At 38.2% G+C, this 26,394-nt stretch overlaps 3 protein-coding genes across 3 annotated transcripts; 2 read left to right on the top strand and 1 right to left on the bottom strand.

Moving 5' to 3' along the window:
- Positions 1–12: 12 nt before the first annotated feature.
- Positions 13–5,409, bottom strand: cfap410 (cilia and flagella associated protein 410). The gene is made up of 7 exons (XM_052101706.1): positions 5,247–5,409; positions 5,071–5,089; positions 3,480–3,526; positions 3,173–3,402; positions 2,948–3,092; positions 2,775–2,871; positions 13–552 (listed from the first exon to the last, which is right to left on the bottom strand). The coding sequence occupies exons 1-7, from the start codon at positions 5,321–5,323 to the stop codon at positions 412–414; spliced, it is 756 nt and encodes a 251-aa protein (XP_051957666.1). The 5' UTR covers positions 5,324–5,409; the 3' UTR covers positions 13–411.
- Positions 5,410–6,632: 1,223 nt separating this feature from the next.
- On the top strand, positions 6,633–22,767 carry LOC127626107 (ATP-dependent 6-phosphofructokinase, liver type-like). The gene is made up of 22 exons (XM_052101670.1): positions 6,633–6,840; positions 7,589–7,662; positions 7,739–7,816; positions 9,789–9,978; positions 12,890–13,055; positions 13,293–13,337; positions 13,429–13,537; positions 13,919–14,014; positions 16,271–16,363; positions 16,491–16,616; positions 16,700–16,764; positions 16,844–16,907; positions 17,012–17,158; positions 17,243–17,313; positions 17,513–17,600; positions 18,940–19,092; positions 19,233–19,397; positions 19,513–19,574; positions 19,664–19,775; positions 19,931–20,030; positions 21,786–21,891; positions 22,084–22,767. Exons 1-22 carry the CDS (start codon positions 6,759–6,761, stop codon positions 22,229–22,231), a joined length of 2,340 nt encoding a protein of 779 aa, XP_051957630.1. The 5' UTR covers positions 6,633–6,758; the 3' UTR covers positions 22,232–22,767.
- A 1,352-nt stretch (positions 22,768–24,119) lies between these two features.
- rpl37a (ribosomal protein L37a) lies at positions 24,120–26,059 on the top strand. Its single transcript, XM_052101715.1, has 4 exons — positions 24,120–24,178; positions 24,975–25,103; positions 25,316–25,398; positions 25,888–26,059. Exons 1-4 carry the CDS (start codon positions 24,176–24,178, stop codon positions 25,949–25,951), a joined length of 279 nt encoding a protein of 92 aa, XP_051957675.1. The 5' UTR covers positions 24,120–24,175; the 3' UTR covers positions 25,952–26,059.
- Positions 26,060–26,394: the final 335 nt, after the last annotated feature.

A 26,394-nucleotide genomic window follows, 5' to 3' on the forward strand; every position in this document is an offset into this window, starting at 1 on the left:
TGAAATAATAAATATTCTTGTGCATCTCAGTTTATTTACATCAACAAATTATTAAAACACAACTACATTTCCTCCAAAAAAAAAACTGTTTGTTTAAACAGAAGAAGGCAACGCGGTAACAATCACGAGCTGAGCAAACCAACGCAAGCGTCAAACACCCAAACAAACTATACATTAAACGTGTTAACCACCTTTACATAATTCAGAGGTCTCACTGGAATCACTCAAACCAGTGTGGAATTTATTCTGAACTGGGAATAAATGTCTTATATATATATATATGGATGTATTTAGTATTGAAATATTTAGAAATGTCACATTTTATTGCAAAAATAATTCAGTTTGAACCGTTTCCCGTTGCTTTAGTGCAGCTGGTATAAATGTGGCGATTAGTGTTTGTTGCAGGCGAGTTTAAGAGCAGATCGGAGATGTCTCGCGCTCTCTCTGTCGACTGCGTGATCGGAGTTTCCCCTCGGCCACCGACTGAACGATTTTCAGCTCCTCGACGTCCAGATCCTTCATTAGAAGCAGAATGGCCTCTAGTGTGTGACACTACAAAGACAGATAAACCATTCACAAACTCACAACATACGTACAGTGATGAGAAAAAGTATGTGAACCCCTTGGAATCCGCTGGTTTTCTGCATGAATTGGTCATAAAATGTGATCTCAACTTTATGAAAGTCACAAGTATAGACAAACACAATGTGCTTAAGATAACAACACACACAATTATAATCTTTCATGTCTTTACTGAACACATCTCATTAAACATTCATAGTGCTGTGGAAAAAGTGAACACTTGGATTTAATAACTGGTCGATCCTCTTTTGGCATCAATAACCTCAATCAAGTGTTTCTGGTAGATGCGGATTAAACTGGCACAACATTCAGAAGGAATTCTGGATCATTCTTCCTCACAGAACTGCTTCAGATCAGAAATATTCTTCAGATATCTCGTGTGAACGTCTCTCTTGAGGTCATTCCACAGCATCTCAATTGGGATAAGATCTGGACTCCAAAAGTTGGATTTTCTTTTTCTGTAGTGGATTTATTTTGATGTTTAGGGTCATTGTGCTGCTGCATCACCCAACTTCTACTGAGCTTCAGCTGGCACACGGACACCCTGACATTATCCTGTAGGACATCTTGATAAACTTGGGAATTCATTTTTATCTTGATGATGGCAAGCGGTCCAGACCTCAAATCATGATGCTCCCTCCTTCACCGTTGGGATGATGTTTTCATGTTGAGGTGCCCATTTTACACCATACGTAGAGCTGCTGTTCTTCCCAAACAATTAAAGCTTAGTTTCATCAGTCCAGAAAACATTTTCCCAGTAGCAGTGTAGAGTGTCAGGTCATGCAGCAATGTTTTTATTGGAAAGCAGCGGTTTCCTTCATGATGTCCTGCCATGAACACCTACCTGTTTAATGTTTTCTGAACAGTAGACTCATGAACAGAGATGTTCACCAGTTCCAATGATTCAAAGGTTCTTGTTTACCTCATTAAGCATTCTGCGGTGTTCCCTTTGAGTCATCTTGGCTGGACGGCCACTTCTAGAGAGAGTACCTATAGTACTAAATCATCTCCATTTATAGACAGTTTGTCTAACTGTGAACAGATGAATATCTAATGGCCACTTCTAGAGAGAGTACCTATAGTACTTAATCATCTCCATTTATAGACAGTTTGTCTAACTGTGGACAGATGAATATCTAACGGCCACTTCTAGTGAGAGTACCTATAGTACTAAATCATCTCCATTTATAGACAGTTTGTCTAACTGTGGACAGATGAATATCTAACGGCCACTTCTAGAGAGAGTACCTATAGTACTAAATCATCTCCATTTATAGACAGTTTGTCTAACTGTGGACAGATGAACATCTAACGGCCACTTCTAGAGAGAGTACCTATAGTACTAAATCATCTCCATTTATAGACAGTTTGTCTAACTGTGGACAGATGAATATCTAACGGCCACTTCTAGAGAGAGTACCTATAGTACTAAATCATCTCCATTTATAGACAGTTTGTCTAACTGTGGACAGATGAATATCTAACGGCCACATCTAGAGAGAGTACCTATAGTACTAAATCATCTCCATTTATAGACAGTTTGTCTAACTGTGGACAGATGAATATCTAACGGCCACTTCTAGAGAGAGTACCTATAGTACTAAATCCTCTCCATTTACAGACAGTTTGTCTAACTGTGAACAGATGAAGATCTAACGGCAACTTCTAGTGAGAGTACCTATAGTACTAAATCATCTCCATTTATAGACAGTTTGTCTAACTGTGGACAGATGAATATCTAAACTCTTCCAGATAACTTTGTAACCCTTATGAGCTTTATGCAAAGCAACAATGCTTGATCAGATCTTCTGAGATCTGTTTTCTGTGAGGCATGGTCCACATCAGCAGATGCCTCTTGTGAATAACAAACTAAAATGTGTGCTTTTTATAAGTCAAAGTAGCTCTAACCCACACCTACAATCTATTAGCCTAGGGGTTCACATACTTTTTCCAACTTACACTGTGAATGTTTGAATGATGTGTTCAGTATGTACAATAACAATACAACAAATTGAGTATTATTAGTTATAACAGATTGTGTTTGTTCATTATTGTAACTTAGATGAATATTACAATAGATTTTATTATCACACCAGATTTTAAAACAAATTTATACATAAATGCAGGTCATTCCAAAGGGATCACATACTTTTCTCTTGTCACAGACAGACAGTGTTTGTGCTTCTTTGTACCTTTCTCTTAGTCATGTCTCCGTTCTCTCGTGGTGATGTCAGCGATGGGAATTTGTCTCTGGGCAACAGCTTCATTCCCAGTTGAGCACGAATTTGGCTGAATATCAAAGTTCACTACATTAGAGCAGGTTCAGATTACATGTTTGGAATAATTACTTGAGAGAAAATCTTACTTTGTTTCCTCCATACTGTAATTAAGGTCGTTCTCCAAGTCTGCTTCTGTAAGGCCATTAGTAGAGTTGCTGGGGGCGGAGCCTGGAGGAGTGGCAAGCTCCTCACCCTCCTTTAACGCTAGTGTAATCTCCTCCTCTGTGACCACTGACAGAAGAACAAATAGGTTATGTTCCTAATAGCATACTAAAATGGAGTCTATAGTATACTGTCCTAACTCATCTCACCCTGGTTGTCGAGTTTGTGCAGTCCAGGCAGGTTTCTGATGACGGTCAGGCGGTATTTGTCTGGGTCAAAATCACAGCACGGATTCTCTGCCAGCCACAGAACCTTCAGATGGGTCAAATTCTTCAGATGCTTTAATTCTGACAAGCTCTGAATGTTATTACGTCTCAAATACAGCTCACTGAGATGCTGACACGACGAGATGTGCTCCAGAGATGAGATCTGATTAGCACTAAGAGATACAGAGTGTTGTTACAAATATTGATCACAGTGAAAGTGATTCGAGTAATAATGAAAACACAAACAAACCTCAGTGTGAGGACCTCGACATTAGGAATCTCCAAAAATATTGAGATCTGTGAAAAATGATCACAAAGATCTGAAAATCAAGACTCAATTGCCATCAGATGGGAATACCATGGTTCTAAATCACTGTCATATTCAAATACAATATTTAACCCTCCTATGGTATTCGGTCATTTTTGACCGAAAAAAGTGACACCTTTAGTATTCACAGTCAACATTGACCGACCATTGAAAATGAACAGGAAAGACCAAAAAACAGAGCAATGTTTTTTTTTTTTATCTATCAAATACAATCCATAAATCAGCCACAATGCAGAAAAAAGCTGAAATTACAGGGCGAGACTCTAAAACATCCTCAGTGCGAAACACACACAAACTGGGGCCGGTTGATCCAGATATATGTACGTTACAACATGGCCTAGTAGTGGCGTAAATGGGCACTACTAAATATTTATGTATATATAATGTAACCCTACGTATGAACTAAATATTTATGGACGCCTCCGACCAGGTCTGACGGATGGAATAAAAAAGCAGTCTCATTTAATGACATCAATGAGCTCATGTTTTGGTTCACAGGCTTCAGTCCTTTCGACACATATGATGATGTTGGCATTTACACTCATTTACGGGAGAAAACATGTAAAAAAACCTCACTATTCAGCGTGATTCAACCAAATTAATGGTGCATTTTTCTGTGTATGGAGTCAAGTTTCAACCTTGTTTTATTACGCATCATATTTTAATGGGAGAATAATTTATTACAGCTCACAGTTACGTGAACACAAGGTTTAAACATCAAGCGTAGCGAGATCAAACTGAAATTCACCTCTTTTTAACACTCAAATCGATTTAAACTGCTAAACTTTGAGCAATAATAGTTTGATAATGTGTAAATATATATAAATGCATATCTTGTGATGAAATATAAATGAGTTTATAATAAGTCATCAGACTACACAGTGTGTGTCTTCAGTCATCTACTGTCTGTTACTGACATCACATGATCTTCAACTCATTGATATTTTAATCACCAGATGAACCAAATCAACTCCAATTTATGCCACATTCTCATATTTTATTCATGTTTCAATAGAAGTGTAGGGTCTGAATGTTTACCTTTTTTTCTGTTTTTAATTTAGCTTATTTGTATTGCAAATTAATTTAGAAATTCGCATAAGATTAAAATAGCACTGAATCCCAAAAGAAATGCATAATTTTATTTTTGCTACCACAGGGTAGAATTGTTTTAATCAGTATCATCATAAAAACACTTCCGGTCAAAAATGACCGAATAGCAAAGGGAAGTGGCATTTTCCAATACAATAGGAGGGTTCATTTGCACGCATTCCAAAATACTTGCTAACCTAGACAGCATTTATTTATTTTTTTGCATGATAAACACCTTTTCCATATTGATTGATGCTGCCTAGGTAGGGAACATACTAGGTTTAGAAACACAAACAAGCTCCCTGTACAGTTTCAAGTAAATCCCATGGTGATACCATCAATGTACCGTAATACCACCACCGTCATTTGTTACACCATATTATCATCAGAAAATAACAGTATATTTTTCATGTTTACAACTCACATCTGTCAGATTACAGCCCCTGGAACACATTAGGAAATTATTAGTGAATACAATTATACAGCAGATATGTTCAATTAAATCCAAACTGATCATGCTTAAACAGATACGATATTAATAAAATGAACAATATAAATAAAGATGAAGTTTTTCATCAAGATAACACGCAGAAAACTCACCAGCAGTTTAATTTTCTTACGCTTTCCAGGTCCGAAGCTTTAGCCCGAGCTAGAACTAGTTTACGTGTTAATTTCATGATGCCAAATTCAAGATTTCGTTTGTAAATTCGTCACTATGTCGTTCATTCGCTCCTGTAAACATCACGTTGCTGTTTAACGTAAGTCAGTGCGCATGCGCGTCACTCAGCGTCCATGACATCAGCGCGTTACCATCCGTTTTTTTATTTTATTTGTATTTATTTTTTATATTGCTGATTTGTATCTTTTTACTAACCATAGTAATTAAGACAGTAATATTATTTGTGTTATGTGCGTAACAGATAACTGATTTCTACCCCATGAAAGTGCAGATAATTAATTAGTCAAAATTGTCCAAATGTATACATTTGGTAAATATATGTGACCAGTAGTCTTTGTCTGTTCTGTTCACTTTTTCTGCTCATAAAGTAGAGAACGAGATTGTTTTTATGCTGCAATGTTTAACTCTTTCCCCGCCAAACACGGAATTTTCCGTGTTTTATGAAAAAACGCTTCCCCGCCAAACACGGAATTTTCCGGGTTTCCGTGTTTTAGGTGTTATACGGTAAGGAAGACCCCTGCGCATGTTTTGAAAGAGTACGCAACTCTTTGATCAAAGAAACAGACTGCGATCGTCTCAAACATGAAGAAGTGGAGTATTGAGAAGCTCAAAATATCAGACATAAACATGCCTTTTTATCAGCTTTTTGTCTGAAATGTTGTTTTTTGACAAAACCTACCTCTGTTCAAGTCGCAATAAAAAAAGAACAAATGAAGATAAAATAAAATCGGTTTTTTTTTTGCCTAAAAGCAGAGGCTCAGATCTTTATTGTGATATATAGCATCTTCATATATTCATGGAAGAAAATATTCTGCGGGCCATTAAAGTTTAGCGAAAATCGTCAAAAACCCTGGCGGTGGCTGGCAACTTTTTTTAAAAAACGCTGGCGGGGAAAGAGTTAAAAAGTCTAACCTAAGGCACATCTGTACTAATGCCAACGTTTCTATTGGCAACGTTTTCTATTATGAAGAAAAATGCTGTTATTCACATGAACGCGCTGGGGCTATGTGTAGAAGGTAACCCCTCGGCAGCCTACGTCTCGCGAGAGTCTCATTCACAGTTACTAATGTTTGATTTAGTGGTAGGGTTAAGGTTGGTGTTAAGTTCAGGGGTATGGGTATGGTTTAAGTAGGACTCTAATGTTTGATTTAGTGGTAGGGTTAAGGTTGGTGTTAAGTTCAGGGGTATGGGTATGGTTTTAAGTAGGACTCTAAATAAACACAAAATCACAGTATGTGAACATTCAATGCGGCTCTCGCGAGACTTTATGTAGCTGGGGAGTTACCTTCTAGACACGACACCGGCGGGGCGGGCCGCTAGTACGTGTGCGAGTTCCTTGCGCTGCGTGCAGTGAATCCGCTTTCACAGTAATCCGTTCGGAAGAAACGCTTGTTGTTTCTGCTTTTTTAAGGTTTATATTTGTGATTTTCATAATGCATGTGGACTTTGAGAAGCTACGGATGAGCGGCGCTGGAAAAGCCATCGCTGTTCTCACGAGCGGCGGAGATGCGCAAGGTAAATTAAGATAAATAAAGCAAATATTGTAATATAGACAGTCCCTACTGGACAATCTGACTGTGCCTGTGTCTTAAAGCCTACTTCGACATTTTGAACAACATAAACGCGTACTAAACGCGAGCGTGGCCGAAAACAGCAGTGTTTTGTGCATCATTGGAGCGTCTCTATGATTCCCCAAAAATGCTGAATAGATCCCATGTCTCTCACACTAGCATTCAAACACACTGACAGGTCTATGCAACAATGCATTTAATGATTTACTGCAAACGTGCTACTAATCCAAAGTGATGCAAGGAAGAGTTATAGCTTAGTGTGCACAGAAATATTGCATGCTTTCTGTATTTTCTTAATTCTTTTCTATGTATGATTCTATTTCATGGGAGAATAAATATTTAGAGCATGAGTAATGCTCACATTGGGTGTTATGCAACTTATTCGATCAGCTCAGCAGCAGTTTGGGTCATGACCCCTATCTAGTGTCCATGCAAGTGTCGTGTGTCCCAGTTATTCTCGTTGTTTCCAAATGAAATGTGCATACTATAAAAATGTCAGAGAAACACATGCATGAGTGGTTAATGCATTTTATTTAGCATCTATGGACAGTGAGCCAGTGCAATTTTGGGGACTAAATCTCACTTTTAGGTGCATGCAATCTGTCTTCACTTGTACACTTGCAGCAGTGACTAATTAAGTAATAAACCATAGTTAATGCCACAGTGACAGGTGTGTTTGTGATTTTCTGCAGGTATGAATGCGGCTGTTCGTGCAGTAACACGCATGGGCATCTATGTGGGCGCCAAAGTTTACCTTATTTATGAGGTGAGAGATGTTGTTCCAAATGCACCTGAGTCGCAGCTGTTCTGTGATACTGAAGCTCTGATTGATGTTTTTACAGGGTTATCAGGGCTTGGTAGATGGAGGCGACCATATCAAAATCGCTAACTGGCAGAGTGTCACCAACATCATTCAACTTGTGAGTACCAGAATCTGGATCAGTTTTATGAAAGTTTACGTTGCATGTATTTACTGAGCTGTCAAGACTGTCTGATTGTCTGTCATCATGAAGCGGCATTTGCAACCTATTTCACTTCCATAATGTGACGTATTTAAGATGCATCTTTAATGCGGTTATATTTAATGCGTTACATCTTTAATGCGGTTATATTTTATGCGTTGCAGCTTTAATGCGGTTATATTTTATGCGTTGCAGCTTTAATGCGGTTATATTTTATGCGTCACATCTTTAATGTGGTTATATTTAATGCGTTTCTTTAATGCGGTTATATTTAATGCGTTTCTTTAATGCGGTTATATTTAATGCGTTACATCTTTAATGCGGCTTATATTTAATGCGTTACATCTTTAATGCGGCTTATATTTAATGCGTTACATCTTTAATGCGGCTTATATTTAATGCGTTTCTTTAATGCGGTTATATTTAATGCGTTACATCTTTAATGCAGTTATATTTAATGCGTTTCTTTAATGCGGTTATATTTAATGCGTTACATCTTTAATGCGGTTATATTTAATGCGTTACATCTTTAATGCAGTTATATTTAATGCGTTTCTTTAATGCGGTTATATTTAATGCGTTGCAGCTTTATTGCGGTTATATTTAATGCGTTACATCTTTAATGCGGTTATATTTAATGCGTTACATCTTTAATGCGGTTATATTTTATGCGTTGCATCTTTAATGCGGTTATATTTAATGCGTTACAGCTTTAATGCGGTTATATTTTATGCGTTGCAGCTTTAATGCGGTTATATTTAATGCGTTACAGCTTTAATGCGGTTATATTTTATGCGTTGCAGCTTTAATGCGGTTATATTTAAGGCGTTCCTTCTTTAATGCTGTTATATTTAATGCGTTACATCTTTAATGCGGTTATATTTAATGCGTTACATCTTTAATGCGGTTATATTTAATGCGTTGCAGATTTATTGCGGTTATATTTAATGCGTTACATCTTTAATGCGGTTATATTTAATGCGTTGCAGATTTATTGCGGTTATATTTAAGGCGTTACATCTTTAATGCGGTTATATTTAATGCGTTACATCTTTAATGCGGTTATATTTAATGCGTTACATCTTTAATGCAGTTATATTTAAGGCGTTACATCTTTAATGCGGTTATATTTAATGCGTTACATCTTTAATGCAGTTATATTTAATGCGTTTCAGATTTATTGCGGTTATATTTAATGCGTTACATCTTTAATGCGGTTATATTTAATGCGTTACATCTTTAATGCAGTTATATTTAATGCGTTTCAGATTTATTGCGGTTATATTTAATGCGTTACATCTTTAATGCTGTTATATTTAATGCGTTACATCTTTAATGCGGTTATATTTAATGCGTTGCAGCTTTATTGCGGTTATATTTAAGGCGTTGCAGCTTTATTGCGGTTATATTTAATGCGTTACATCTTTAATGCTGTTATATTTAATGCGTTACATCTTTAATGAAGTTATATTTAATGCTCAAAGATAAGAGGTCTGCTGTTTTTGTGAGTGTTTGTGCTGGAGATCATTGTCTATTGTCCTTTGTACTCATTGAAATGGATGGTAGCAGGAAGCAGGATTGAGATTAAAGCGTCTGTGTTTAGAGAGGAGATTCAATCTGTGAGATTACAGCTGTGATCCTCAGAACAGTTCCCATGTAAAGACTCGAGGTCATTACACCAGTTACATTGTATAGTGTAGTAATTCAAAATTATACTAGAAACTGAATGCATTATGTAAACATAATAAACATTTCCAGAATAGTATGCTTTAATGTTGTCACTTGACCTCATGGCATGATTAATTCAGTGAGTGACGTCCATTTGTTATCCTGGTAATAAATAGTTTGCGGAATAGTTAATATAATATTATGCTATTATGGACACAGCCCATGTGTTATAAAATATCTAATGAAGTGTCATTGATGTCAGGGTGGCACAATCATTGGCAGTGCCCGCTGTAAGGCCTTCACCACACGAGAGGGGCGTCTAGCGGCGGCGTTTCACCTGGTCCAGCGCGGCATCACGAATCTGTGTGTGTGCGGAGGAGACGGCAGTCTGACGGGAGCAAACATCTTCCGTAGCGAGTGGAGCGACCTCCTGGCAGAGCTGGTGACACTAGGTAAAACCACTAAAGATGAAAAGATGGAAACTATTGTTATATTTGCAACTGCTGACACAGGTGGTGTGGAAATGACACATTTTAGCTTTAAAAGACTCACTAACAGTACGACTGAAGCGAGAGATTGCTGTTCAGTTTGAATGTCGTCTCTCTCTGTTTTGTGGTTTTATTTTCGCTCCACCTGCTTCAAGTTCAGCAGCATCAATGGCGGTTCTGTTTGCACTCCTGCTGCCAAGAACGTCCTGTGGCTTTCAACTTCAAATGTGGGAACAAACTTTTCCTCAGCTGCCCTTCAATGTGTGTGGAATAATTAATTTGGAAGGAAAATCCCAGAAACCTAAACGAGGTGTAGTTGAGGCACAAACCGTCTGATGCATATTGCACATAGATAAAAATATAGATTTTTTAATGCATCACAATCTTTTTCTGATCTCTCCAGATGTCTTGTGGTTATACTTTTGAAAAAGTGAGCATTTTAATGTAAAAGAAATTAGCCCCATTCACTTCCATTGTAAGTACCTTACTGTAATCTCGAATTTAGTTTTTTTTTTTAAGAAAAGGAGGAATTGAGTCGAAATAAATGTTTGTGGGAAACAACATTATGCCAAAAATGCTGTGGATTGAGCTTAACTTGTATTGAAACCGGAACATTCCTTTAAGCTAACAACACAAAAACTATAATCTTTCATACCTTTATTGAACACATCCAATTAAACATTTGCAGTGCTGTGGGAAAAGTAAGTGAACCCCTAGGCTGAAGGTGTAACAGAAGCTAATTAGAGTCAGGAGTTGGCAAACCTGCCATCCAATTAATGAAACTCATTTGGAGGTGTGGGTTAGAGCTACTTTGACTTATAAAAAGCACATTTTGAGTTTGCTATCCACAAGAAGCATCTGCTGATGTGGACCATGCCGCAGAATCCTCAATGAGGCACAAACAGCACTATGCATGGCAAGAAAAGGACACCGCATGCCAACATGAAAACATCATCCCAACGGTGAAGAACGGTGGTGGAAGCATCATGATTTGGGGCTGCTTCGGGGTCAGGACTGCTTGCCATTATCATCATGGTTTATCAAGATATCCTACAGGATAATGTCAGGGTGTCTGTGCACCAGCCGAAGCTCTGTAGAAGTTGGGTGATGCAGCAGGACAATGCGAAAAAAGATTTTGCTTAAAATGTTAAAGTCTCCGTATACGTAAGTCAGGCATATGAGGTATCAATGGAAAGCTCTGCATTTGTTACTTGAAATAACAAAATAAACCCTCATAACTTTTGTGTTGATAATTAGCGCCCCCTAGAGGTCATGGGGGAATATGAAAATATAAGTCCTGTACACACAGGACCTGAATAGGCAAGTCATACATCAAATGAAAGCTCGTTATTGTGTTGCACTAATACCACAGTTTAAAATCATTTAAAAACAAACACAAAGTGAAAAATTATTTCTGTAAGTCATCATATATAAATTTCTCATTTATGCTGCTATAACAGCTGCTGTAAGCCCAAAATAGCTAAAAAGTTTATATCAGCTATTATTTTAGTTTTATAAAAATGCATGTTTACTTGTCTGTGAGATTGCTTGTGTGAATAATCCAATGTTATATCTTAGATGTCCAGAACAAAAAGTATGCCAAAAAAATCATCTGAAATATGTTTCTGATTATTGATGATACAACTTCAGTTTTCTAATGACACTTAGATTGAGCTTGTAGTCCACACAGAGGCCGAGATATTCAATGAGATAATGAGGGTGTTGCTTGAACTGAACATTAGACTGAATGTCTATGGACGAGCACATCTGTGAGGGATATAATGTGTTAGAGCGCCCCCTACAGTTCACATCTGTGAGGGGTAAAATGTGTTAGAGCGCCCCCTACAGTTCACATCTGTGAGGGGTATAATGTGTTAGAGCCCCCTACAGTTCACATCTGTGAGGGGTAAAATGTGTTAGAGCCCCCTACAGTTCACATCTATGAGGGGTAAAATGTGTTAGAGCTCCCTACAGTTCACATCTGTGAGGGGTAAAATGTGTTAGAGCCCCCTACAGTTCACATCTGTGAGGGGTAAAATGTGTTAGAGCGCCACCTACAGTTCACATCTGTGAGGGGTAAAATGTGTTAGAGCGCCCCTACAGTTCACATCTGTGAGGGGTAAAATGTGTTAGAGCCCCTACAGTTCACATCTGTGAGGGGTAAAATGTGTTAGAGCGCCACCTACAGTTCACATCTGTGAGGGGTAAAATGTGTTAGAGCCCCTACAGTTCACATCTGTGAGGGGTAAAATGTGTTAGAGCCCCCTACAGTTCACATCTGTGAGGGGTATAATGTGTTAGAGCCCCCTACAGTTCACATCTGTGAGGGGTATAATGTGTTAGAGCCACCTACAGTTCACATCTGTGAGGGGTATAATGTGTTAGAGCCACCTACAGTTCACATCTGTGAGGGGTATAATGTGTTAGAGCCACCTACAGTTCACATCTGTGAGGGGTATAATGTGTTAGAGCGCCCCTACAGTTCACATCTGTGAGGGGTAAAATGTGTTAGAGCCCCTACAGTTCACATCTGTGAGGGGTAAAATGTGTTAGAGCCCCCTACAGTTCACATCTGTGAGGGGTATAATGTGTTAGAGCTCCCTACAGTTCACATCTGTGAGGGGTATAATGTGTTAGAGCTCCCTACAGTTCACATCTGTGAGGGGTAAAATGTGTCAGAGCGCCCCCTACAGTTCACATCTGTGAGGGGTAAAATGTGTTAGAGCGCCCCCTACAGTTCACATCTGTATATTGTGATGGAATGTGGTTAAATGGGGAGTTTTGATTGAAACTTTTCGTTTTATGTGTCAGTCAGAAGTGAGCACACTTGATAGTCAATAGTCTGACTGTGAAATTCGTTTTTTGTTTATTTTAGGGCGAATCACAGGCTCTCTGGCGCAGCAGTACACTCATCTGAACATTGTGGGTCTCGTGGGCTCTATTGATAATGATTTCTGTGGGACTGACATGACGATCGGCGCTGATTCTGCTCTGCATCGAATCATGGAAGTCATTGATGCCATCACGACCACTGCACAAAGGTGAAAACACACACTAACAGTTTAAAGGTCAAAAGTAACAATCGCACAGTGCCACATATAACTAGCAACTGCCATGACTCATGAACACTCGTGAATATTCCTCATTTTAAACCACCAAAGAAAACATTTGAGGTGCAAATTTATGATTTGTCTGATTATGGATGATCTCAAATTCTCACTTTTGGGCATTTACATAATTATGACGTGTGTGCGAATCACATGAATGTGTGTTTACAGTCATCAGAGGACGTTTGTGCTGGAGGTGATGGGACGCCACTGCGGGTACGTCCTGTCTGCTGGACTCATTTATATTCTGAATCGGTCTCTCTGATCAGGTCTGAGGTGGCTCTGGTTCTGTTCTCGGGTTCTGCAGGTATCTTGCGGTGGTGTCTGCTCTGGCGTCCGGTGCTGATTGGCTCTTCATTCCAGAAGCTCCACCAGAGGACGATTGGGAGGATCACATGTGTGCTCGACTGGGAGAGGTGAGACAAGACTTGATAGTTATTGTAGATTGTTCTGATGTGTATCGTCATCAGTAGTAAAATTTACACAATTTATTTGATTTTCAGTAGTGTTGTACAGTTCAAGAGGTTCTGTATGATCTTGATCATTTAGTCAAGTGTGGCTGGTAGTGTATATTTATTACATTTTGAGTAATAGTTTTTTTATTAATTAGTTATTTTTACAATTATGTGTGCAAGTCACTTGCCATCATTAAAGTAAATTACATAACTACTATTTATCGCCAAACCTGCCCTCTAGATATCAGGATCAGCCATCGAAAAACCTGCAATATATAAGTTAATTGTGTGTGTGTGTGTGTGTGTGTGTGTGTGTGTGTGTGTGTGTGTGTGATTTGACAGAGTCGCAGTAAAGGATCTCGTCTGAACATTGTGATCATTGCAGAGGGAGCTATCGACAAACACGGCCAGCAGATCTCATCAAACTATGTTAAAGATGTGAGTTTGAAATATCTGTCTAAAGCAGCATCAGTCTGTCTATTGACAGTTTTGTCATGTGACTTTGTTTATTGTTATTCACCTGTAGGCTTGTGACGGTATAAAATTTTCCCATCACGATAATTGCTGAAGATTTTATCGCGGTATTCAGTGTTATCACGGTATCGAATTACATTACATAAACATGTCAAAAGATGAACAAATTTGATTGTTGTTCTCTTTATAGCAAGTTTTTAAAACTGAACAAGTGCTTGGAAATTTGCAGACAAATCAGAAATGTTCCATTTTGAAAATGTATTTCATTTATTTATTTTGATCCCCTATTTTCTCCCAATTTGGAATGTCCAATTCCCACTACTTAGTAGGTCCTCGTGGTGGCGCGGTCACTCACCTCAATCCGGGTGGTGGAGGACGAGTCTCAGTTGCCGCCACTTCTGAGACCGTCAATCCGCGCATCTGATCACGTGACTCGTTGTCCATGACACCGCGGAGACTCACAGCATGTGGAGACTCATGCTACTCTCCACGATCCACACACAACTCACCACACGCCCCATTGAGAGAACCACTAATCACCACCACGAGGAGGTTACCCCATGTGACTCTACCCTCCCTAGCAACCGGGACAATTTGGTTGCTAAGGAGACCTGGCTGGAGTCACTCAGCACGCCCTGGATTCAAACTCACGACTCCAGGGGTGAGATACCCAGACCCCCCATTTTGATATAAATAATGTGCACTGCACATGTTATTGTAATTCGTAAAAACATCAAACTCATCAAATATTCATGTGTCGTATGTTGTTTGAAATCTGTCAAAGAGTCAAATACAACCAGACTATTTGTTTTAATCACAGACTAAAATATAGCGAGTAACAGCTAATTATATGTCTTTGACAATTATGTTGCTGTTGATTATATTCCGCATTTTTGCTTATAACTTCATGATAAATAAGCAGAACATAAAATATCACATATGATTATTTAGAGTCTGTGATTATCTTTCAATGGAGTCCACACACAAGATAATCAGATGTATAGATCATTAGATAATCCACATGAAGCACAATGTTACATATGACCACCAGGAGATGGCGCCAAATACACGACACAGACTCAATGATGACTCAAATGACACAGAGTGAAACTTATTCTGTGAAATCTCATGACTAAAATCATGTCTGCATGCTATGCAAACCTTTAGTCATTGTTGTGTTTGCATGTGTAATTAGTTCTGATGTACAATTATTATCTTTTATTTGTTTGGAGATGCTTTTGGACACTATGATCAATTATCTTTGTAATGTTGTAACTTTTGATTGATTTGTCAAATCAACTCAATTATTTTTTCAGATACAGTTGACATGATTGGGAACACAACAAAAGCAGTTCATCAAAGCGACCTTATTTACACCCAGAGATAAATAATGTCAAATAAGAAAAATCTGGAGAAAAAAATTTGGCTCAACTTTTTTGTTATTTATTTTTAAAAAATGTTATCAGTTACTTAAGATGAGAGTGTCAAAATGTATCATAATATATATCATTAAAAACAATTGAAGAGTTTTCTTTACAATGATACTAAACACTTTTTATTAAGGTATAAGCCTTTAATTTTGGGTATGACACAACCAGAAAATCTTTAAAAACACCTTCAGAGCTTAAAGGGTTAATATTGAAATCATCATTGTGCCACATTGGCATTATTAATTACAGAACTTCTTTTTAGCTGATTACGGCTGTATTTTAGCTGTATTTGAGTTTTGCCGAACTATTCTTTGGGAACCTGAAAGCAAGATTCACATTATTTGCTAATGGCGACAACAGTCCACGTCCTTTGCCGTCTTAGTTGTCACTTAAAGTGCCGTCTCTCACTTTTCAAAAATCGTTCGGAGAAACGAGCAGAATTCTCACAACTTGCCCGTTTCACAAGATGATTGTCCTGCAATTGAGCGATCATGTTGGAGGTGTTCCCGTGTTTCGTTTCCACTGTTCTGCCTCATGTTTTACACAAAGGGAAATCAACTTCAACCAAAGTGCGGATGTGTTATTTATGCTGATGTGATTCTTCGATGGGAAAATAATACTGATGATCAGAATGTTTTGTTTTTAATTGGCTAAAAGTTTATCTAGAATTATTCACGGTATTTTGAAGTACCCACGATAACAATATTGTGCATGATACACCGTAACCCCGCCACATGCCCATTCACCTGCCTGTCTGTCTGTCTGTCTGCCTGTCTCTCTTCCTCTGTAGCTTGTGGTTCAGAGGTTGGGTTACGACACGCGTGTGACCATTCTTGGTCACGTTCAGAGAGGAGGAACTCCGTCTGCATTTGATCGAGTTCTGGTGAGTGTGCAAATAAAGATACAGATGTCCATTAGCTTGAGATGAATATTTCACTCTTCAGGCGCAATAGCAGCCAGACTTATTCCTGTCTTTCTGTCTGTCTGTCTGTCTGTCTGTCTGTCTGTAGAGCAGTAAGATGGGTGTGGAGGCCGTGGTGGCGCTGTTAGAAGCCACTCCAGAGACTCCAGCGTGTGTCATCGGCCTGTCGGGGAATCAAGCCATGCGGCTGCCGCTCATGGAGTGTGTGAACATGGTGAGTCCCACACCTGATCTCTGACCTTTGACCTGCAGCCTGCATGAGCAGATTTTTATTATCTGAATGATTTGTGCTTTTAGACGAAAGAGGTGCAGAAAGCCATGAATGAGCAGAGATTTGAAGAGGCCATTCAGCTGCGAGGAAAGTGAGTTTTGTTCATTGTCTGTTTGTTTGTTGTGTTAGTGAGTCTCTGTAATGGATCATGAATTATTCCGTCATTGCAGGAGTTTTGAGAACAACTGGAACACGTATAAACTTCTAGCTCATCAGAAACCTGCTCAGTCAAAGGTGAAGAACAAAAACTAGAACATGACAGAAGTTAATCTGTTGTTTCTTGCTGTTTTCAGAACTAGAAATGCACTTTGTGGATGTATATTGTCGTTTCTCTTTAGAGTAATCACTCGATGGCGATTCTGAACGTTGGCGCTCCGGCCGCGGGGATGAACGCTGCGGTGAGGTCAGCGGTCAGGGTTGGTCTCGCTCAGGGTCACAGAGTTTACAACGTTCATGACGGGTTTGAGGGTCTCGCCAAGGGCGCGGTGAGAAACACACACACCTGACATGTGCTTGAGCGGTGTGCCGTATGAGTGAGAACAGGAAGTGACATGGCTGTTTTTCTGCAGTTGATGGAGGTGCACTGGCATGATGTGGCCGGATGGACGGGTCAGGGTGGGTCACTGCTGGGCACCAAACGGTCAGTTCTGTGTGGCGTTTCTGACGCAGTTCCATTAATTCACAAGAGATGAATCGAATTTCTACCTTTTGTTTCTTCTACGTAATCTCTCGCTCTCATACTGTAGCTGTATATCAGACAGGAATCTGATTGGCTGTTCGGCAGTAATTAGAATATACTGTTTTATTTGTTTATTAATTTGTGTTTTTAATCATTGTAGAACTCTTCCTAACTCCTGTATGGAGAGCATTGTGGAGAATATTAGAAAATACGCCATTCAGTCTCTGCTGGTGATTGGTGGATTTGAGGTAAAAAAAAATCGTGTGTGTGTGTGTGTGTGAGAGAGAGAGAGTGTTGCGTGTGTGCATGCGTGTGTGTGTGAGAGAGTGTGTGTGTGTGTTTGTTTGTGTGTGTGTGTGTGTTTGTTTTTGTATGTGTGTGAGTGAGGGAGAGAGAGTGTTGCCTGTGTGTGCGTGTGTGTGTGTGTGAGAGAGAGAGTGTGTGTGTTTGTTTTTGTGTGTGTGTGTTTGAGAGTGTGTGTGTGTGAGAGAGAGAGAGTGTTGCGTGTGTGTGCGTGCGTGTGTGTGAGAGAGAGTGTGTGTGTGTGTGTTTGAGAGAGTGTGTGTGTGTTTGTTTTTGTATGTGTGTGAGTGAGGGAGAGAGAGTGTTGCGTGTGTGTGCGTGCGTGTGTGTGAGAGAGAGTGTGTGTGTGTGTGTGTGTTTGAGAGAGTGTGTGTGTGTTTGTTTTTGTATGTGTGTGAGTGAGGGAGAGAGAGTGTTGCGTGCGTGTGCGTGTGTGTGTGTGAGAGAGAGAGTGTGTGTGTTTGAGAGAGCGTGTGTGTGTGAGAGTGTGTGTGTTTGAGAAAGTGTGTGTGTGTGAGAGTGTGTGTGTTTGAGAGAGTGTGTGTGTGTGAGAGTGTGTGTGTCTGTTGTAACTCAAACATAAAATGTCCAATCTGCCCCAAACTTCACATGTTTGATGAGTCCCGGCCTGAACACTTCTATATGCCAATATTCAGTTATAGTCACAGCGCCACCTACTGGCAAGAGGAAATGATGTGTTTACACTGTGATACACTCTTAACAACATTTAAGTGCTAAAAAATGCTAAAAGAAATTGGAGTGACATTCCCCTGGCACAGCAGCCCCAACGGGCACCAGCGGGCACCCGTTCATCGCTGCTTGCAGCTTTAATTTACATTACAACTGTAGTGGAATACAGTTTTACTTTCTGTTATATGAAAGTCTCACTAAAACTGACTTGTAAACTTTTTATCAGGTCTTCATCATTTATTTTGGGTATTTTTTAAATGTCTTTCATGTCTAGATTGGACTGTTTTAGTCATTTTTATCTGTTATTTTTAGACAAATGTGTGAGTGAAGAGCTTGAGATGAAATATGAGACAAAACAAAGAAAAATCAATTTTATTTTGCCGTAATTGTGCCAAATTTAAGCAAAAAGTGTGAAAATCTGATTTAATTGTGTGTATTTAGGAGACATAAAATGTTAGCTATAATATTAGTCTTAGCAAGACAAAAGAGTCGGCCCTTTTATTTGAAAAACATAAAAAATGTCATTTCCAGCACAGAATACCATTAAACATGATACACAGAATGTGAGATAATTTTCTCGTGTAATTCACGCAGGCGTATGAAGGAGTTCTGCAGCTGGTTGAAGCTCGCGGTCGATATGATGAACTCTGTATCGCCATGTGTGTGATGCCTGCGACGATCAGTAATAATGTCCCGGGCACAGACTTCAGTTTGGGTGCAGACACGGCAGTGAACGCCGCCATGGAGGTGAGACTCAAAACAGCTTGTGTACGAATGTCCTCAAAATCTCCTGCAGACAGTCAATCTGCCCCCGAACTCAACAATCAAACAATTAGTCACGATCAGGACTGTAATTCGATCGGGTTATTTCTGTTCTTTTTTTCCAGAGTTGTGATAAAATCAAGCAGTCTGCGTCGGGAACAAAGCGGCGAGTCTTCATCGTGGAAACCATGGGCGGATACTGTGGTTACCTAGCAACCACTACAGGCATCGCCGTGGGCGCAGATGCTGTGTACATCTTTGAGGAGCCGTTCAACATTCATGAGCTCGAGGTGATCTTTTAAAGTCCTCTTTATAGTTCTCCTAAACCTCCGTCTCCTGTCGGCAGTTTCGTGTTTAGTGGCGTCAGTAAGTGGAAATTACATCATGTTAAGTGTTCTCTCACAGACGAACGTGGAGCATCTGACTGAAAAGATGAAGAATGATATTCAGAGAGGACTCGTGCTGAGGTGACGCGTCCCATAACTGGCTCGTTCTCCTTTCTTATCCACTGTGTTTCAGTGTGGTCTGTCAACACTTGCTCTCGTTGTGTCTGTAGGAATGAGAAGTCTCACAAGCACTACACGACCGACTTCATTCACAATCTGTATTCTGCCGAGGGGAAGGGCGTCTTCGACTGCAGGGTCAATGTGCTGGGGCACCTGCAGCAGGTCAGTGTCTGTGTGGTCATGTGACCAGCGTCCTCGCTCGCTCTACTTCTGCCTGAGAGCAGAGACTGTTATTAACCTTTGACCTTGTTTGTTGTGAGTGAATCTGACCACATGTTGACATGTAAAAGAGAAGTTAATGTTTCATCTGTGTGTAGGGTGGGGTGCCAACACCGTTTGACAGGAATTTTGGCACTAAACTGGGAGTGAAGGCTGTCCTGTGGCTCACAGAGAAGATGAACGCTACTTACAGACAGGGTGAGAGATGCAGGAATAAACACAGGACAAATATATTCAATATTTACACTAGATAACTCAAGTTTAAACGCTTCTCACGATCGGCTTACGCTTAAATACTATGTAGATAAATATCGAATGTGTTTTTAATATATGAGTTGTAGGAAAAGCGATCAACAAGTGTTATTAATTAATATTTAATTCATTATTATTTTAATGTATTATCAATATTATTACTATTAGTTTAAAACAGTGTTTGAAATGGATGAATTGTAGCAGAGAGTTAAAGAAAAGAAATGATCAAGTGCTTTTATTTGTTATTATGATATAATATAAGTATTATTATTATTATTACTACTAATAATTATAATTAATACTCATTAAAAATAATTGATAAGTTAGTGAATGTTAAGCAGTGATCAATTGTTATTAATATCATTAAATTCAATAGTTTTGTATTTTTTAAATGATTGTTAATATTTATAATATACTTGCATTATTATTATTTTTATTAATTAGCATTAATAAAATAAATAATGGATGAGTTGTTACAGATAGGAAAAGCTGTCAAGTGTTATTAATGATCAATGTAATTTCTTAAATTTTGTTTTTAATCATTATTAATTATTATGTACAATATAATTGTATTATTCATAATAATAATAATAATAATAATAATTTGTATTAATTAAAACAATGTATAAGTTGTTGCAGCTAGTGAAGGAAAAGCAAGTGTTATCAATAATCATTAATTGTATTACTTTTGTATTTAATTATTAGGAATTATTTACAATGTAGTGTTATTAATAATATTATTGTTAATAATTACTATTCATTTAAAAAATGTTTTAAGAAAAGCTGTGAGCATGTTATTAATTATTAAAGAAACAATATTTATTTAATCATTATTAATTATTATGTGCAATATAATTTATTAATAATAATAATAATAATAATAATAATTAGTTGTTGTTGCTGGTAGTGTGAACAAGTGTTATTAAATATTCATTTAATTTCTTTAAAAATAATAATAATTTTAAATAATTTTAGTATTATTATTATTATTAATATAATAATAAATACCATTAATAAAAACATGTGTAAGTTGTTGCAGATAGTGAAAAGCAGTGATTAAGTGTCCTATAATATCTCATAATAAAACACCTCATGAAGAAACAAGATCATTTGATTAACATCGCTATATAATTCCCATACTTCCATTTGTGTAATTTCATTGTTTCAATGACTTTACTATTATTCTTTTTTTTATTATTATTTAGTTTATTTTTATCCCCTTTTCTTCCAATGTTGGAATGCCCAATTCCCACTACTTAGTAGGTCCTCGTGGTGGTGCGTTTACTCGCCTCAATCCGGGTGGCGGCGGACGAGTCTCAGTGTCCTCCGCTTCTGAGACCGTCAATCCGCGCATCTGATCACGTGACTCGTTGTGCATGACACCGCGGAGACTCACAGCATGTGGAGGCTCATGCTACTCTCCACGATCCACACACAACTCACCACACGCCCCATTGAGAGAACCACTAATCACCACCACCACGAGGAGGTTACCCCATGTGACTCTACTCTCCCTAACAACCAGGCCAATTTGGTTGCTAAGGAGACCTGACTGGAGTCACTCACCACACCCTGGATTCAAACTCACGACTCCAGGGGTGGTATTTAGCGTCTATACTCGCTGAGATACACAGACCCCATCTCTAATGTTATTCTTAAATGTGGAAATGTTCTATAACATCTGTATTCTTGTGCATTCAGGTCGTGTGTTTGCGAACGCTCCTGACACCGCCTGTGTGATCGGCATGAAGAAGAAAGTGATGTCATTCAGTCCCGTCACAGAACTCAAGTCACACGCAGACTTCGAGTAAGTGTCACATGTCTTACCTCATGAATAATTAACAGCATGCAGAAAATGAGCTCATAATGAGATGATGTAACATGAGCAGATCCTCCGTCAAATAGTAGCCAGTGTTTACTTCCCCGTATGTAGCATACAGTGTGCTAGTGTTCCGATCCAAACATGTTTATAATATCCATGTCCTCTGTGTTTCTGCAGACACCGGATGCCGAAGGAACAGTGGTGGTTGAACCTGCGGCCGATGTTGAAGATGTTGGCCAAATATCAGACCAGCTTTGACGAGTATGTGACAGGAGAGATCGAACACGTGACGCGTCGCACCCTCAGCATCGAGACTGGATTTTAAAAGCTGCGCACACTCTCTAGTGTTCACAACCCTCACGTCCTAATACCAAATAACCCTGATGACCCCCGAATAACATTTATAAAACCTGTAATGTTCATACCTGTGTTGATGGTGCTTTATTAACAGAACAATGACTGCTCCGTTTAGTGTTCAAATCTGTTTCCTCTTCTCACAAATGCTAATAATGCCAAGTTAATGTTGTGTGATGTTGTATTAGTGGTTCAGCCCAATCGTTGTGCCTTTGTCTGGTATTTATTAGTTTTAAACAGTGATATTCCCTAAACAAATGTGCACTGATGCAGAACGTTGTGAAGAAATGTTTTATTGTGAAATGTGCTGCTGAATGGATTTGTGTGTTTTTGTCTTGGGAATTCTCCATTCCAACGTTCCTTTATAACGACTGTTCCTTATTCTAGAAGACATTTGCATTATTCCTCTGATCATGTTTACAGATCGATCTATTCTCCGGGTTTCCATGTCGGATCCTTTTGTGCTTCAGTAATAAAACTACAAAATAATAATAAATACATTTTCTGCTGATTAACAAAACTCTTGAGTGGCGTTTCATGTACATCAGTAATATATTTTCACCATCAGGTGAGAACTAAGTAAAAAAACAAACAAAATATATATAAATAAATACAATATTTTTTGTTGATAAAAATGTTTATAATAATTTTTATGTACTATATTTTCATCTTTAAGTAGGTTGAGAATCCTTGAAGATTTTACTAAACTAGTATAAATCCATGAAGTGACAAAATATATTTTTATTATAATTAATAACTTAATATTAAGTTATTTAAGCTAAATTTATTGTTATTTGACTTATGTACTACTAACATTTTTATACCCATATATATATATATATATATATACATATGCATACAGGGTTGTGAATATAACGGGATTATGTATTTAATATACAAAATATAAGTAACTGTATTCCACTACAGTTACAATTTAAATAATTGGTACTTAGATTACAGTTACATTCAACAAGTATTTTGATTTCTGAAGAGATTACTTTGCATTTTATTTAATATTTAGTCCTTTCAGATGGAAAACCCAAAGATCCAAAGTGCATTTGAACAGCGGTGAAACACTTTCTGATGATGTTACATTCATACGAGCAGACAGAGAAGTACGTTTGGAGCAGAAGAAATAGAAATAAACCTTGTAAATTGTCAGTTTTACGCTAAGCTAAAATGCTGTTTCTAGCCATTTTACATGCACATGTTCCCAGATACCATCATATTTATTATCAATTCACGTATAATTTCTTTTTTCTAGTCAGATCTTCGATATTAGAGCAAAAATCATATTCTTGATAATCATTTTTGTTTTGTTTTCCTGTAAAAATATCTAAAAATCCTTAAAACAAGATCAGTTTGATTGATCTTGTTTTAGAAACAACACTGCATAAGATATTTGGATTTTTCAGAGAATGTATTTGTGTATTTTGAGTTTTTATAGTCAAAACAAGTGAAAAAATCCACCAGTGCTGAAGAAGTAATCCAAAGTTTATTAATGTTGTGTGATGTTGTATTAGTGGTTCAGCCCAATCGTTGTGCCTTTGTCTAGTATTTATTAGTTTTAAACAGTGATATTCCCTAAACAAATGTGCACTGATGCAGAACATTGTAAAAGAAATGTTTTATTGTGAAATGTATGTAATGTAAAACATTACTGAGTGCACCTTTAAATGATCAATGTCAATCAAAAAAATACATTCACAGAATAAATGATTTAGCGTGTCTTCATCTGTATTACTACACTACACATTTAGTTTCCACGTCTGTGTACATGTAATTATTATTTCTCAGTGTAAATAACGTTCCGTGTGAGTCCTCCAGTATCCCACAATGCCTCCCTTCACGCGCGCTGGTAAATCGCGCATGCGCAGTTGTTCGGTCTCTTTGGTTCCGCACCTCTTCTGCTAAAATGGTGAGTGTGAAAGATCCGAGAGAATAATCTGCAAACATCGGATGAATCTCTTCTTTATAACTGACTGTTTTCCTTGTTTAAAGTTTGGAAGAGTGCACTTAACATCATCGATGCAGTTGTTGTCAGTTAAGACGATGATGAAGTGATTAAATGACATTGATGTGCGTTTGTGTCGGGTGTTCGCCAGTCGCCACCTTGACTGAATCATATGAACTCAATGCAGTCTGAATCATATGAACTCAATGCAGTCTGAATAAACTCGTTTAATCATGATATTCGTGTTTAAACTCCTTAAGGAAGATTTTTACTCCAGAATGAGTTTGGTTTGGAATAGTGTGTATTATACAGCGATATAGTGAGTGTTGATAAATTTAATCTAATGAGCATCAAGTGAGTTTGTAGAAGAATGTAGGTTTTTAATCCTTAACTTTAATAGTGTAACTCTGCAGATTTATAATTTCACTTTAAATTATTGTATATTGAGTAATACAAATATTTGCGTTACTGCTGCGTTATCCAGAAGAGATTAGATTAATACTTTAAAAACGGGTTGATGCTTGTAAATAACAATAAACCAGATTTAAAGTTGCAGAAGCTATTTATTTTTATTTTTTTTGTCTTGAACTTAAATGAGGAAAAATTATTGATATTTGTTATATAATATCATATATATGTATATTAGTACTATAGTTTTTCAGTAGTAAAACTGAAGTTGCTTGGAGGATCAAGTGCATTGTGGATTTTTCCAACCTGGGAAGTTTCAGATTTATTGAAATGTTTATTTTTCTGTCTTCAGGCCAAGCGCACTAAGAAGGTGGGGATTGTGGGGAAGTACGGCACCCGTTACGGTGCGTCCCTCAGGAAGATGGTGAAGAAAATTGAGATCAGCCAACACGCCAAATACACCTGCTCCTTCTGCGGCAAGGTGAGACGCTCCTGAAACTCTTAAAGGGCATCTCTCAAAGCTCACATCTCATTATGTTGGGTTGTGAATAATAAAGGAATGTCGTCGCTGCTATTAGATTCCTGAAAATCTTCAAGCACTGTTTACTTATAATATATCAGGGTTTAAATTCTTACAAAAAAGTGGGTTGTTTTCATTGTAATTACTCACCATTGAGCTATGTCTCTGTCCAGACTAAGATGAAGAGAAGGGCTGTTGGTATCTGGCATTGTGGGTCCTGCATGAAAACTGTCGCTGGAGGCGCTTGGACATACAAGTAAGAATTGCGTTTATTATCAATGTTCATGTTATACTTTTCTCCCTAATTTGGAAAGCCCAATTGCCACTACTTGGTAGGTCCTCGTGGTGGTGCGGTTACTTGCCTCAATGATGGTGGCGTAGGTTGAATCTCAGTTTCCTCCGCTTCTGAGACCGTCAATCCGCGCATCTGATCACGTGACTCGTTGTGCATGACACCGTGGAGACTCACAGCATGTGGAGACTCATGCTACTCTCCACGATCCACGCACAACTCACCACACGCCCCATTGAGAGAACCACTAATCACCACCACGAGGAGGTTACCCCATGTGACTCTACCCTCCCTAGCAACCGGGACAATTTGGTTGCTAAGGAGACCTGGCTGCAGTCACTCAGCACACCCTGGATTAAAACTCACGACTCCAGGGGTGATAGTCAGCGTCAATACTCGCTGAGATACCCAGACCCCCTCATCTAAAATGTAATGTTTCTCTGTGTTCCACAGCACAACGTCAGCCGTCACAGTGAAATCTGCCATCAAGAGACTGAAGGAGCTCAAGGACCAGTAAAACCAGCTGACTGGACAGTTTTTGTACAGATTATCACCTTGTTTCGGACTGTAATTCTCAATGTGGCTCGTTGGAACATCCCACAATAAATCTGAGTCTTGAGCTGGATTTTGTCTTTTGTTATTATTAAGTGGACAATCTGTTGAAATTAAGTTGCTTCATGGTAAATTCGCCTTTGAAAAGTTCTAGAGCTACATACAGACTAGAGATAAAATGAAAGCTCTGTTAAGGTACCTTTTCAATAACTGGGTTTCCATTCACATTATTTTTGTGTAATTTTTGGATGGTGAGGCCAAAATGCATTTAAAAAAATGTACCATCCAATTTTTTTTATTTTCAAAGATTTATTCAATAAGAGAAAATAGGAGCAAAATGTTTTCAGATGGAAACACATACTAACGATAGAAATGATGGGACTTTTTAGATTTGTATATGTAATTCAC

This window comes from Xyrauchen texanus, chromosome 32 (genome assembly GCF_025860055.1).
Source record: "Xyrauchen texanus isolate HMW12.3.18 chromosome 32, RBS_HiC_50CHRs, whole genome shotgun sequence".
Lineage (NCBI taxonomy): Eukaryota > Metazoa > Chordata > Actinopteri > Cypriniformes > Catostomidae > Xyrauchen > Xyrauchen texanus.